Raw genomic sequence first — 14,367 nt, 5'->3', positions numbered from 1 at the left:
TAAAACATGTCGAGTCATCCAACAGCACAGTAAGGCATTCAGCAGTGAAACACAGCTCAATAGAAACAAACACCTGTGAAAAAGCCTTAAAGTCTCTGCCTGCTCTGCTTCATACTTATTAACAGGTATCTATCTCCTACCATACGGCCAGGCACTGCAGGACAAATAAGCCTCAGGTAGCTTGTTTAACTGTTCCTCCTCTCTGGGCTGTATCTGGAAAGCTGTCATTCAAGGCGGCTCTTCCCCTCTCCTCTAGCTGGCAAAGGCATGATAGGACTGCAGGCTTTCATCGTATCTCCGGGGGCCAGAGCCTCTGCAGCCTCTCTAGTACTGAAAAAGAAGCCGGTGTGCAAATAACAGCCTAATTTAAGCGAGGTACAGTTGCTGGCAACAACTCGCACCTCACTGAACACTCAGTTGTTCACGCTGTTGTGAACCACGTGGTGTGCTGTAACGATGCACAAGGAAACTCGTTACGGAGCATATATGGGACGCTTCAGCTGTCTCGTTCATCAGGACTTTGCACTATGCCTGCGCCGCTCTGCACACACGACAGCTTGGCTGTTCGGCCCAGGGCGTCAGGCAGACGAATCTCTAGGGCCCCCCTGCCTCTTTCTATCAGAAGCAGCACTTAATACATCACCGTATTTTAACCATAACCTCTAATTTTATGAGCACAGCATGAGATGTTGAAGCATTCCCTGCAGAAGAAGGCTGAATTAAAGTAGCAGTTGCTTGTACTGGACTTTGGTAAGAACAAACAAAATTCAGTCTCGGCAACTGCTCAGCTACTCTCACCTGGCCAACGGACTGTTTCTCTGGGGAATCAGACCTTTCCCCCCTTTTGACATTTTTCTTTTAAGTTGTCTGATCCAGTTTCAAGCGGCCTGGTAAAAAGAATAATGGCCAAAGTTACCCAGTCACAGCAAAAAAGACAGAGTGAGGATCTCGGCTTTGAAACCATGCAGTCTAAAGGGGAGGAATGAGGACAGGATCAGAAGGATCAAGTCTGGCAGTGATTTCAGGCACACCCATTTCTTTCACCCAGATGCAGGAGATGCCCCTAGCCAGGTCTGCTGTTTTCAAGAACAGAAAAGAGATGAAACAGAAGCAGTCTCCACCCTTTGAACATCATTTCTACACCCTCTCGAGGAAGCTTCCATCTACCCTAAGCCATCTAGGGCTATGATACAATGAAATACTTGCTCCCAGCGTATGTCAGACGCTAGTATTGATGCTGCAATGGCACACAAAGCAGAACTAAGAGTGTATTTAGAATCATAGAATGGTTTGCTTTGGAAGGGACCTTTAAAGGCCATCTAGTCCAACCCCCCGGATTTAATGCTGCAAGAGCCACAGTACTGCTTGCTTGAACTGTTTCTTTTGAAGAGAAGGTATTAGACAGTAGTAAAAGTTTATCATTTTCACGTCCTGTTTTTTCCATTAGCCAGTCATTTGCTATCATCAGGAAGTCAAAGAGACAGATAAATACCCGAGTTTAAAGCACTCAGTTGCTGACAAACACCAGGACTGGTAATTTGTATATTACACAACTTCAGAGCAGAACTGGACAGCTGGAGTCTTACTGGCCCCTTTTTTTCCCCTTGTAGAGAAAACTTCAAGATGCTGCCACTGAAAACGTGGGTGGCTTCAATCAGAGCCCGCAGGGCGTTCAGTCAGTGGCACCACAGTGGGAGGAGGAGATGAGAAGCAGGGTTTTAACTAGTCTCTAGAAGCCAAGTTCATCCTTATGATACTGTTGAGCACATATACATCTAGAAAGTCTGCCTCTACAAAAACCGCGCGAGTGTAATTAGTACTGATGGTCTAGAAGCGCAGTTTCCACTCCAGACTTCATTTGTTTCCCTTTCACCAGGTAGCAAAGAGTCACGTCTCCTCCTCCTATCTGTTCCCTTTGAACTCAAGAAGGGAGATACCTGTATTCAAGCAGAGCTGAACACTTCAGCCAGAAACATAGTATGCTCTTCCTCAACAAGTAGTAAGTTTGTGCAAAATTAGCATGAAATCACTCAATGCAAAGAACACCAGAAGATAGCTAAGAAACACATTTCTGATGAGAAAAGTTTATTTTGAATAGAAACTGGAGTGGAAAAAAGCCTCTGCAGTGCTCACATTCAGAAACAAGTCTGACATTCTTTGCAGTAACTCCAGTTGGCACATTTCACATTTTTTTCAAATGCCTTTGGATCTGTCTTCATCCCTGCCTCAAAGGCATACAGTATTGCGAAAAGGTGAAAAAAGGGAAAAGCCTGCAAGCTGGCCCCTGAATTCTACATGTAGGTGAAGAGGAGAAACCTCTTTTCCATTTCCTTGGTGTAAAAGTTAACCTGTAGATGTTTCCCATTAAGTTACACCCTTTCCACGAAGCTGACTCACCAGTCAGAAAGCACACTTTTCTCCCTCCTGCGATCACTCCTGGGAGCGCACGCTGTGGGCAACTTCATACATAAATAACCAAACCCAGGAACCAACTGCACTGATGTGGCAGTCAAGGATTTTAACTCGCTTCCCTGTAATATTAAGCCCGCCCTCTGAACGCTATTCACCCCAAAGAGTTTCATATTCTTGGTTTGACACACAGGAGACCAAATTATACCACTGTTTTGAGAAAGAAAATGGTACTGTGATGTTGGATAGAATACTCTGGATTTTTTTTAATTACAGAATTCCCCCCTTATTTTTACTGGAGCCGAGCTGTTCAAGGAGAAAAGACACATATCCTATTTTTAATGTTATAGTTATAGGAATATTCCCACACAAGCCCAGGGAAGGCTTTCACAGACATAGGAACTTCAATTAAAATTCTCAATATTGTCTAGAGATCATCCACATCAAACCAAAATCCAATTAAAATTAGGTTATAGTCTCAGTCCTTCTATACGTGCCAACAGTCTGCCAAACGGTTCTGACGATCGACACACGATCCGAGAGGGGTCTTCAGCACTGCCAGACACAGACCCCCGCATTCACAACGCAGTTCGTTCTTACCTTGACAACCCAAGGCTGAAGTACTTGGGAGCCGTGAATAGTGACAGAATAAAAATGCAGAGGCACTGCTGCTTATTTACACATCAGTTAAAAAATGATGTTCCTTCCTTTAAAAAGTGCATAAAAATGAAATGTCCCGGGTTCTCCACTTTGTGATTAAGTTAAATTTGCTTCTTTGCAGGTAGTAGCAATAAAGCATTAGAAGTCATAGTAATAATCCAGCTTTGCATCCACAGTTTTACATCCTTTATCTGAATAAATTCTCTCCTCTCTGGGGAAGTAGGTCATCTCGTCGGCTATTCTGGTTAAAATGTCTTCATCCACAGTATAGCCACGTGATTCAATCTCAACCCTGACACACATTTTCACATGTTTGTATTCCAGAGGCAGGAAGGGAACAAAGTAGTCAATGAGATTTTTATCAATCAAGGTGCTATGCCAAAATCCACCTACAAAGGGAAAGAGAAGGGGTTTGTTACTACTCCTCTAGTTAAACACTACCATGGGGGAATGGAAGCAAGAGGCATATCATAGCCCCCCGCTACATACCAGTAAGAATTCACCTGTGTTTTCAGGGCCCTATAATGCACAAGTCAGTCCAAATACAAGCCCCTTCTCGTGGTATTTTGTGCATAAAGTTTTGGACAGACACGTAAATGTGGTCCATTGCAGCTGAATGAATTAATTCTGACTGAATTAATTTAAGCCTTGCTCCCCAGGTGCTAGTCTTGTACCTTCCCCTCACCTAGAGAAGAACAGATTTTCCATCTCTTATCAGCTCTCCCAGACCAACTTTCTTGCTCCTTTTTTTGGAGCTTGCATCTAACCTTTTTAAAAAGTACAGTAAGTTTGCTACCAATGCTAATTTTAGAGCATAATTACGTTACAAACCCTTTTCACCAGAAGTCCTGTGCGAGGAAACCTAGGAAGCACTGGCCTGCCCGCAGCAGGGCTGGCACGTCAGCTTCTTGCTCCTAAATAGCTGCCTGAAGGCTTTTACCAGACTGAGCAAGACAGGCGAAGTGGCTTGGGGGCCAAGGAAGTGGCTTCCCCATAATAAAACATTTTATTGGTTAAAGATTTTTCAGCTACTGCAATATCTAACCTTACTGTCAGGATTTCTGTTTGCTTTCCCTTTAGCCCATTAGTATGTCAATAAACCACATCATGGCTCCTTGCTAGACAAAAACTGGAGGCCGCATCAAGTAGAAACCACAGCTGTAAAAATGCAGCCCATCCTTTCTGGGGAACTTTTATCACCGCAAAAGCAATCGCAGTTTTACTCACTATTTTTGTTATTGAAGACGGACACAGACAGTGCATTTTGGATATCTGTGATCTGTATATCTTCCCTTGTCCTCCCATTTCTCCAGAAATCTAGTGCCACCTCTGTTATCTTTTCAGCTCCTGCATTGCTAAATAAAGCGAAAACAAAAATTGTAGCTGGAGGTAGGTTTAAAAGGCATTGAGTGTACAGAACAGCAAACCTGAGGAGCCACTTCTTACCTGAGGAATATGAAGATGGCTTGTCGGTAAGACACCCCATCCAGAAACTCATAGTAGTCCAGGAATGGCTTGATGGAGTCAATGAGTCCTGCATGCATTTTATCCATTTCATCAAATATGAAGAGTGATCTGGGACAGATGCTCACATTTCCCCGAATCCACGACTGCAACTGGTCCTGAGTGGCATAAAAATAAAAGATGCTGAAAGAGTTTGTGTTGAAAAGACAGAAAATAGCACTTCTGCTTATTGACCTTTGTCCTGAAAGAGTCATTTCAATTTCGTCATTTTAATAGCTTTGGTTTCTTAACTAAAACATGGTTAAAAGCTGTAAATAAAACTTTAACAAAATCTCATGCTGGTTCTGAAAAATTTGAAGACACCAAGAGACACCGATGGGACAAGCAGGAAATCTCCTCAGGAGAAAGATATTTCTGTAAACATAGCAAAACTGAAAGTGCACAGTAGGACAAAGGATGGGTACCACCAAGGAACAGCAACGCAAAGCAAAGCCCTGACAAGTAAGATGATTACTTTTGGTGGCACTTTGGTCTAAACATCCCTAGGTGTCAAAGCTACGAACAATATTAAATTTGCTACCTGAGCAGCACCAGTGAGAAACTGCACCTGCAGTCACTGGCAGAAGTAGAAACAGTTCTCAGCCCCGTGTTTTAATCATTCAGAAGTTAAATGAAGACAGTTACACGCCCTTCTTAAAACACAATATTGTTCAGAAGGGCTAACGCTTTATCATATTTACAGATTCTCTCACTTAAGGGTTGCATTTTTCTCTCGCTTAAGTGTTACATTTAGGATGAATAATGAAGTAATTGGAAAAAAAAGGGTCGACCTGCTGGCAGATGAATGAGAAGTAACTGTTCTGACCGTTTTCAATTATCATCATTTTTTTATATTTGATGTTTACTCAGTCCCTGAACTGCAAAGGCAGCATAGGAAGGTGGCATTGGGTGTATTTGTGGATAAGAAGCAATAGTTCCTCCTGCTGCCTTGGGCAGCAAGCTTCCCAAGTGTGCTCATCTCGAAACAAAAGCAGAAAAGGATCCATTTTATTTTAAAACAGCTCAGTTGCAAGAAGGGGAAAAGTAAGTTGTAAAGGAAGAAACAGATATTTTCTCCACTTAGAAATCAGGTTTGTAGACCAACCCGTTCCCATTTTTAACACATACAAACTGAATATAAACATTCAGTACTACAAAAAGACAGTGGTACTGTTAACAAACTCTGCTGTTTGTTAACAAAGTTGTTAGTTAGAAAAAAAAAAAAAAAACAAACCCGAAAACATGCATCTGAGCTACCACTCCACATGATATCCACCTGCCTACAGAACTGTGCTGACACTTAGCAAACTGGCAGAACAATTCCAAATACATTTATCCGTACCTTTCTGACAACACAGTATTTTGTGGTTTTGTTTTGTAGCTGGGAAATGGATGCACAGAAAAACTAAATAACCTGCTCAGTGTGCAGTAAAACTGAAAAGTACATCCATGCCTCAGAGAGCAAGCTTCAGCTTGCCATGGTACCTGACACACTTGGAGGTCACCGAGTGGTTCCCAGAGTCATGAACTATTAGTTTTTTGCAGTGGCCACCAGCACATCACCTAACCATGGAAACCTGCTGAATCACGCTTATCCTTAAGTCAGTCACATCTCTAAGCAAAGCGTAGAATGAAAATTAACCATATCATTCTTTTCTAAAGACAGGCTCAAAACACATGCAAAAAACTTTACATTCACAGGAAAACCAGTCCCGATGGATGTTAGCATTTACCCAGTTCTGTACAGATTGCAAAACTGGCACAGGCTACATTTTACTGCATAAAATAACATCTAGGTTTCTAGTACCGATCATGCCATAACATTTGTAATTCAATACAGCAGTCACTGCAGCAGAGCTGTGCCCCACAGCACACTCTTACCTTGTAGAGATTGATGCTGTGAGCATGAGGAAAGTGTAAAGTTGCCACGAACTGATGGACATATTTGCTCTGCAAACCTCTTTTATAAATACTTTCGGCGACTATCTTACTGACAAAGTTTTTGCCTGTTCCAGTCCACCCGTGCAAGGAAAGGGCAAGAGGCTTTTTGGTCTTGGTGTTGTTCAAGAAGCCCTTCACGGCCTTTACAACCACCTTGTTCACCAGGTGCTGCCCGAACAGCTTTCTGTCCAAACTCTCCTGCAGAGCTGGATGGAGAGAGCACACCGTCAGCAGCCAGGAGGGAGACGGGCACGGCGTCCCGCCGGCTCCTGCCTGCTCCGAGGAGGGCCCAGCAGCCACCCCGGCCTGCAGGCTGCCAGCCCCAGGCCTGGCGGTAAAGGGCCGGCCGAGCTGGGGCAGCGCCCTGCGGCCCACGGGGAGGCCCCGCGGGGAGGCCCCGCAGGCCCTGCCCGGCTCCCGGCGCCTCAGCACCCCCCCAACGCCCTCCTCAACGTCCCCTCGGCCCGCCCCGGCCCCCAGCACCCGCCCCGGCCCCGCACCGGCGGCGGCGCGCTGGTCGTGCCGCTGGAGGCAGCACTCCCTGAAGTAGCAGTAGAGCCGCGGGTAGGAGATGAAGCCGGTAAGGGCCGAGGCGGCGGCGCCCGCGATCGCCAGCCCCAGGCTGATGGGCTCCACGGCGCTCGCCGGCCTGAGGAGCGGCAGCAGCGCCAGCCCCAGGGCCGCCCGCAGCGCGCCCCACCGCAGCTTCATGGCCCGCCCGGCCCCGCCGCCGGCCCCGCCGCTCCGCCGCCGCTTCCGCCCCGCAACGCCGCTTCCGCCGCCGCCATCTTGGGTGCGGGCAGAGGCGGGGCTGGCGCTGAGGGCGGCCGCCATGTTGGATGGGCGCCCGCGGCTGTAATTAGCTAATTGGCGGCCTCGCGCGGTGAACTTGCTGAAATGCCGCGCTCAGGCTCGGCAGTGGATCAGCAGCGCCCTGTTCGCAGGGATTCGAGGGAGATGCACGGGGGCAGAGGCTCGGAGACAAACTCACGCGTTTACCTGACCCAGAGACTTTTCCCCTTTTCTGAAAAAAAGTAAAACCTGGGCCTATCCCCCACCCCGCCCCGGAGCTCCCACTCCTGAGTGACGGGACACGGCCCCCTGCAGAGCCACGGGGCACCCCGGCCGCACCAGCACCCGGAAACCATCGGCATGTATCCCAGAAGGAAAAATGTCATTTACAATCACTTAAAAACACTTTTATTATATTCAAGTTCTAAATCTTGGCTTCAAGTTCCCGTACGTCACATCTCCCAGGAAGACGTGGCTGACGCCGGCTGTGGGGCCTCGGGCTTCTTCACCAGCTGCCATGTTGACCCTGTCCTAAGAGCTGAAAATGAGATTTTCCTCCAATTCAACATCACAACCGGAGCCAATTTTCTTCTTCTTCGCAGCTAAAATAAAAGGCAGTGTACTGCTACAGAAATAAGTCTACAGAGGGAAAAAGATACAAAACAACACGGCACACGATATAAAATCCCCGGCGCTGCGTGTCTGCTGTCATTTCTTGCGCTGACGACAGACCCAGCGAGGCAGCGGCAGGCACAGCCAGGACTGCGGTTTCTCCCGGAGCACTTGCAAGCCAGGCTGAGGAGCACTGGCACTGATCACAGCGCTGCAGCATCTCAGCCTTACACACTGCCCAGCAAAGGCCCTTGGGAACAAACAAGAAGTCTCTTACAAAGTTACATTCAAACAAACCGGCTTTAAACCTTCCCTTTATATTTACAAGGCAAACAGCACTGCTGCTTTTAAAGGATCTCTTTTTTTCGTATTTTTTAAGAGGGTGAAAGATTCTGTAAAAGCAAGTTTGTTTTCTCACTAAAAAATGCCAACCATAAAAGCTCATGTTCTTATAAAAGAAGTTTTATAACTGAAAATAAGTTATATAGAAGATTTTGCCCACCAAAGAGTTCATAGTCACCTGCAAACTGATTCACTACAAAAATCACAAGAAAAGCTTTGTAGGTAACACCAGCATGTGAAGGCAGTGATTCTCCCCGACTCCATTTCAGGTCATTGACACAAAATCCTTTATTAGTGGAAAATAAGAACAACTGCAACGTCTTCAGTCCACGTTCATCAGTATCGCCTATTCATCTTCTTGAATTTCTCATAGTGATAATCATCCGTTGCTTTTTCATTGAGTGGACGTTTGCGATTTGGAGGAGACCCTTCAAAAGAAAGAGAAGGAAATATTATTTCCTGTCCTTTCATCTTCTTGAATTTCTCATAGTGATAATCATCTGTTGCATTTTCATTGAGTGGACGTTTGCAATTTGGAGGAGACCCTTCAAAAGAAAGAGAAGGAAATATTATTTCCCTGTCCTTTCACAGGAGCCATTTCCTTAACTCCACCATTTCCTTTATACAGCCCCTTGCTGTGTGAAAGGTTATTGCTTTAGCTGTCAATGCTCCCCAACCTTGCACTCCTCGTGATTCCAGCTTTCATCAAACCCTTGTCAGCCAGCTTCGGCAACATGTTTCAGTTGCGACCTTTGCTACTCAGCTCTTGGGCATCTCTAAAGACATCTTCCATCCAGAGGGCTTCGTGTGTGACCTCGCAGGGGTACATCAAGTGCAATAGCCTCTCTGGACTTAGATTGCTCCGTTTCCCCACCATCTCAGGGCAGCCGGAGAAGAGGAGGTAAGAAGATGTCTCTGCAGGATCCCTGAAGAGTTTCAGTGTCTCTCCTTATGACGTTGCAGATTAGGAACTTACGCTCAGGTTCTGGCCTCTCCGTATCCCCCACTCTCAGTGGACGGGGCTTTGGCTCTTCTTTGTTCCTTCGCACTGGTGCATTTAGCTCCTCATGATAAACTGAAAGAGGGAAAACATCAGAAAAGGAGTATTATCTGGAGCAATGTTATTCAGACGGACATATTTCTATGGCATTTGTTACAACTGATCTTCAGCAGAAACAACAGAACCTCAGAACAAGCATTCTTGTAATTGGTTTCTATGGATAATCAATACACGCAAGATGGGAGACAGCAAATTTCAGTAGCACTATTTCATCAGAAGTGGCCCAAAGACTCTTAATTTCCTTCAGAACACACAAATCTGACTCCGAATCACCCCTGTAAGCATGGTTAGACACAGCAGAAGGCTGCCTTTCCTCCAGATGGCTGCGGTATGAAAGGCTCTCCCGGAAATTAATTCCCATCTCCTGTCTGGTAAGGTCTATGTTTGCTTGACCACCTGTCTGCTTTGGCAGCCTACAAAATGGATTTTCTCAATTATAAACCATCATTTATAATCGCAGACGAGGCATGCATTTCCAGCACATGCTCAAGACACAACTTAAAGAAAAAGTCTTGAAATTTATGAGGCAATGTCAGCTGGGAGTTAAAGAGCAGAAAGTCAAGCCATGAGTAATATGTCCCTCTGCTTGCTGACGGATGGAAGAAAAAGACGAAGCCAGATGGGGTCTATATGAGCATCTCAGAAAAAGGAATCAGACAGCTGCTTGTGCTGATACATGAACTAATTTCTCCTGCATCAGGCTCTGTCCCCACTGACTGCTTTTCTTCAGCAGAGGGTCACACCTGGGTCAGGAGAGCTACGCGAGACTTACATCTGTTGTGCTGGACATAGTTAACAGCCATGTTGGTGGGAACGAAGGAAGTTTCGCTGTCTTTCTTTTTGTTCTGCTGCTCTGCCAGCAGCTTGGCCTTGGCCTCTTCAGTTGAGATGATGTTTTTTATTTTTGCGCTAGAACAAAGAAAAAAATATTCATCTTTAAGAAGGGTAGTAGGCACAGAAGTGCTAAGTGGATGGATTTTGGGGATAGTAATAGCACTGCTATGGTATTTGATGTGTTTTTTTGAGAGCGGAGGCAGTGCTATAGAAACAGACGCTTTGTTTCAAAGGCAAAAGGGAAGCTCACATCTTCAGTGCATCCTCTTTCAGTGCAGGGCATAAACTGATCCTCCAGAAAGCTGCTAGATTCAAGTCACAAAAATTAAGGGCCTTTTCCCCAAAGTCATACGATGGAGCCACGCTGGAGCCCTATCACTGCGTAGAACATGCTGTGCCAGATACCGCGCTAATCCAGAACAAGGCTCAATCCCATCACAGAGCCAAACTGGGGCTGTATCATCCAGCCATACCACTGCTCTGCAAATCAACAGCTCCTCATCCTGGCAATTCAGGCCATAACCAATAAATCCATGAACGACTTACTCAATTCCTAGGTCCACTTCAGGAATGCCGCTCAGCATCTGGTTGGACAGCATCTCCTCAGTCTTCTTGGCAGAGGAGACACGGATGTTCTCTGGCAGCTCATACAGAGAGTCCTCGGCATTCTTAAGCTTCACCTTCTGCTCCTCATTCTCCACAATTCCCTTTCTCTTCTTCAGCTCAGTCTCAATGTACTTCATCCTAAACAGCAGCACACGAGGGACACACAGTATTTAATTCTGTTTTCTGTACTCTGTCCCAGCACTGCTGAGCGCAGCTGCATCGCCGTCCCAACAGCTAGGAGAGAGGAATGAATAATCTCTCCGAAACAACTCAGCTAACATCAACTCCAAGAAGCAATTGTCCAAGAAATGATCGGATCCTCCAAGCTCTTTCACAACCAGCAAGGAAGGCTCCCACTGGTATTTAACGCCAAGCTAGCTGGTTGGCACCTCCCATCTTTGTCCATGAAAAAGCCTTCTCAAGTCTGGCATCCAGAGGGTGAAAGGGCAATTGAAAGTTTCAGTGAGAACTGGGAAGATGCTCTGGGACTACTCAGAATCCAAGACAGAAAAAAATGAATTGTCAGGGGACACCCAACCCCGAATTCAACATCCCAGACACAACGCAGCACAACTTACATGTCAGCATCTTCATCTCGCCTGTTGGTTTCAGCTGAGAAGGAAGTTCCCAAGTTTAGATCTTCCTCTTCATTAATCCTAAATGGAAACCACAATGTTTACAGTTGTTGTTTGTTTTTTTTTTAAACTAATTTGACAAGTTAGGGTAACAGTAACTGGCCAAACTGCATTATGTTAAACCCTTCAAAGCACCCCAACATCTGGTTACTTCATTACCAGCTGTCATTTAATACCAGTCCAAGGAGAGATCTCCAGAGCTCATATGCACCCACCTGTCCTTGCCTCTTTCTTTCAGCTTCTTCATGTCCACCATTCCCCCAGATTTTATCTTAAATGGGTCATCCTGTAAAATAAGAAATAATGAGAAACCCTGAAGCTTCCCTCTAGTTTAATGCTAGTCTTCAAAATCTGGATAAAAACAGAGAAAACATTTAAGTATTGAGCTGTGACACCAGTCCTACCCGAGGCCAGAGTCCTGCAGTGAGCGGCTGGACCACACTGATGTTTTCCTATCATTCCATCTTAGCACCGCGGCGATGAAAGCGTCTAGCACTTACCACAAGCGTTGCTTCTTCTTGCAACTTCTCTCCCACAAGCAGAGCTACAGCGCTAGTCAGGCAGATAAAGAAAGTAAATAAAATTCAGTGGAAGGAAACATATTACCAACAATACTGCACTTCTTTATCCTTCTCTAAATCTAGCAGATGGTCTCGCACACTGTATTATCGCTAAATTGTCAATCTTCCTAATCCCTCCACATGGATAGAGGAACTGTTACTGGTTTGGGGAGATGAGAACTTAAGGCAGATTTTAGAGTGAGTCACCAAAATAGGAACACAGTTCATTGCTGGTGCACATTTCAACTGGCTCATCAGCTAATGAACGGCGCTAGATGAGAGGGGAGAGGGGAATTAGCACGGAGGAGGTGTGAAAGTGCCCAATTTAAACCATGCGTGCAGCACAAAAGTAATTTGTTGAAAATACATTTCATGGTAAATCCCAGTCTTAATCTTTTTCTTCACGGCTGGGATACAGAACGGACTTTGCACCCCGTGAACTGACACTCTGTGCCTCTACCAAACTCCCCCTCTTTTCCACCCTCAGGCTTTCATGCAGAAACCACTCTATCCAGGACGTGGTTTCGGCACTGTGCGGCAGGTAACGGTTTCTGCTGAAAGGAGGCACACGACAAGAGAGAAATTTACTGTTACATTACACCGTTGGACAAAACTTCACGCCCTCGGTGCTACATCCCTTACCTCACCCCATTGGGTCGCTTTCTGAGGCTCTGAACTTCTTTGGCTTCCTCCACTTTTAACCTGAAGAAAAAACATTTGACTTAATACTCGATGCTTTGGTTTTAATTAATTAACTTAATTTGATTTTCTGCAGTTAACAGTGAATCTTCTAGACAGATTTTGCCTTAAACTTCTGCATATCAGTGTCCGCTTTTCTGGTTACAGATTATTTTCTATTTTACTTTATTTAAGCAATTTCATTTATTTAAGCAATCAGAAAAAACCCACGTGGCATCTGCTGGGTATATCTCTTCAGCCTGTCTTCCCTCAGCTGAGGAAAGAAGCACCCAAACGCTGAAGGCTTTTACTATGAACCAATATGGGAAGAACGAGCCGAGAATCACTGGTTTTAGTCCATTAAGACCTCCAGACAATATTCTCCACACAGTAAAACAGAGGGTGACTAAGTGAGATGAATTAACACGGGGCACCTTTACTCCTTCAACAGTTGACACTGGCTAATAAAATAATACAGCCGTTTCTCAGGAGAAGGGGGCTAAGGAAGCACTCCATTTACAGCAAAATTAGCAGCAGCTCTCAAGTGAACATAACGGAGCTGAAAGGTTGTCAGGATACATCAGTGCACGAGTGACTCAGAAGAAAGTTTATGATAAATTTAAATATCAAGTCTCTCTATATAGACTGACACGCACTCTTAATCTCTTCAGATATTTGGACTTTTCCTAATTATGCATGTCTGTCAATATCTGCCATGAACTATGCATCATAAAATAGTTTTTTAGAGATAAAATAATAACAAGAAAGATCTTGCTTGGCGTGCAGGGCTCTGAAAACAAAGCGGACCATCCGCGAGCGCCCATTTCCGAAAGACAGCGGCGGAAGAGGGGTAAATGTCAGAAATCGCGTGCGACGCCAGCAGGAGGGCAGGGGCCCGGCGGAGGGCGAGGGTCCCCGGGGGTCCGCTGGCACCGAGCGCTGCTCCGGCCGCTCCCGCCGTTCCGCAGCCCGGCCCCGCGGGCCGCCCCGGCGGCTTGGCCGGCGAGCGGTGCTCCCCTCCCGGCCCGGTCCCGGAGGGAGGAGGCGGGCGAGGCCTCCGCGGGGCACAGCCGCCCCCCAGCGCGGCCGCAGCTCCCGGCAGGGTCGGACCCCGCCGCGGGGCCGAGCCGCCCCCTCCCGCCCCCGCCGGCCGCGTACCCGGGTGGGGCCCCCCCCATGGCGGCGGGCTCCGCTCCGCTCCGCTCGGGCGGCTGCGCCTCGGGCCTGCGGGCGACTGCGGCCGGAGACCGCGGCGCGACGGTGCAGGGTATGACGGTGGGACGTCACAATGGGAGTCAAGGTGACGCAGCACCGCGGCGGCTGTGGCGTGACGACATAACGGTGTGACGCGAACGCTGTGACGCGACGAAGCTATAACATAGCGGCGCAACGCCACGATGTGACATGACGTGACGTGACGCAAAGGCCGGTACGTGATGATACGACGGCGTGACGCAACCGGACAACCCGGGGTCCCGTTCCCCGACCGCGGCAGGGCCGGGCGCGCCCGTACGCCCCGGGGCCGGTGGGCCCAGCCGGGCTCCCCGCGGCTCCCGACGCACCTGACCTCCTCAGCGACCTGCTCGTCCTCCTCCTCCTCCTCCGAGTCCCCCCTCCGCCGGCGGAAAGACTTCTTGGCCGGCATGGCGCCGGCTGCTGCGCTCCGGCACGGCCGCCACACTGCGGCCGCCCCCCCCGCCACACTCCCAATTGCGCGCCGGGCGCGTCGCGCGGC

At 47.3% G+C, this 14,367-nt stretch overlaps 2 protein-coding genes across 6 annotated transcripts; both read right to left on the bottom strand.

Annotated features, from left to right (window-relative positions):
- Positions 1-241: 241 nt before the first annotated feature.
- On the bottom strand, positions 242-7,241 carry LOC309597640 (torsin-1A-like). Of its 2 annotated transcripts, XR_014229814.1 has the most exons (6): positions 7,014-7,241; positions 6,454-6,719; positions 4,516-4,691; positions 4,297-4,424; positions 3,010-3,458; positions 242-330 (listed from the first exon to the last, which is right to left on the bottom strand). XR_014229814.1 is itself a non-coding variant. In XM_082327247.1 (5 exons), the coding sequence occupies exons 1-5, from the start codon at positions 7,222-7,224 to the stop codon at positions 3,208-3,210; spliced, it is 1,032 nt and encodes a 343-aa protein (XP_082183373.1). In that variant the 5' UTR covers positions 7,225-7,241; the 3' UTR covers positions 338-3,207. The 2 variants fall into 2 exon arrangements, 1 of the variants encoding a protein (XP_082183373.1); XM_082327247.1 differs by lacking the exon at positions 242-330 and having other exon boundaries at positions 338-3,458.
- Positions 7,242-7,690: 449 nt separating this feature from the next.
- LOC309597770 (splicing factor C9orf78) lies at positions 7,691-14,352 on the bottom strand. Of its 4 annotated transcripts, XR_014229840.1 has the most exons (10): positions 14,195-14,352; positions 12,597-12,656; positions 11,895-11,946; positions 11,610-11,680; positions 11,338-11,415; positions 10,700-10,897; positions 10,092-10,228; positions 8,937-9,334; positions 8,438-8,687; positions 7,691-8,167 (listed from the first exon to the last, which is right to left on the bottom strand). XR_014229840.1 is itself a non-coding variant. In XM_082327548.1 (9 exons), exons 1-9 carry the CDS (start codon positions 14,275-14,277, stop codon positions 8,596-8,598), a joined length of 870 nt encoding a protein of 289 aa, XP_082183674.1. In that variant the 5' UTR covers positions 14,278-14,352; the 3' UTR covers positions 7,691-8,595. The 4 variants fall into 4 exon arrangements, 1 of the variants encoding a protein (XP_082183674.1); XR_014229839.1 differs by having other exon boundaries at positions 7,691-8,687; XM_082327548.1 differs by having other exon boundaries at positions 7,691-8,687; positions 9,236-9,334.
- Between the last annotated feature and the right edge of the window lie 15 nt (positions 14,353-14,367).

The sequence above is a fragment of the Platalea leucorodia genome, assembly GCF_965183815.1.
Source record: "Platalea leucorodia genome assembly, chromosome: 15".
Classification (NCBI taxonomy): domain Eukaryota; kingdom Metazoa; phylum Chordata; class Aves; order Pelecaniformes; family Threskiornithidae; genus Platalea; species Platalea leucorodia.
Note: the sequence above shows the minus strand (reverse complement) of the source record. Positions and strands in the feature narration are given on the sequence as shown.

Excerpts from the sequence above, each read along its gene's own strand:
- LOC309597640 (XM_082327247.1), bottom strand. The coding sequence starts at position 7,224 with ATGAAGCTGCGGTGGGGCGCGCTGCGGGCGGCCCTGGGGCTGGCGCTG. Across the intron at positions 6,720-7,013 it reads CGACCAGCGCGCCGCCGCCG|CTCTGCAGGAGAGTTTGGAC; the intron begins GTGCGGGGCCGG and ends CTCTCCATCCAG. Across the intron at positions 4,425-4,515 it reads GCCATCTTCATATTCCTCAG|CAATGCAGGAGCTGAAAAGA; the intron begins GTAAGAAGTGGC and ends CGCTTTATTTAG.
- LOC309597770 (XM_082327548.1), bottom strand. The coding sequence starts at position 14,277 with ATGCCGGCCAAGAAGTCTTTCCGCCGGCGGAGGGGGGACTCGGAGGAG. Across the intron at positions 11,416-11,609 it reads AAAGAAAGAGGCAAGGACAG|GATTAATGAAGAGGAAGATC; the intron begins GTGGGTGCATAT and ends GTTTCCATTTAG. Across the intron at positions 10,229-10,699 it reads GAAGTGGACCTAGGAATTGA|CGCAAAAATAAAAAACATCA; the intron begins GTAAGTCGTTCA and ends TCTTTGTTCTAG.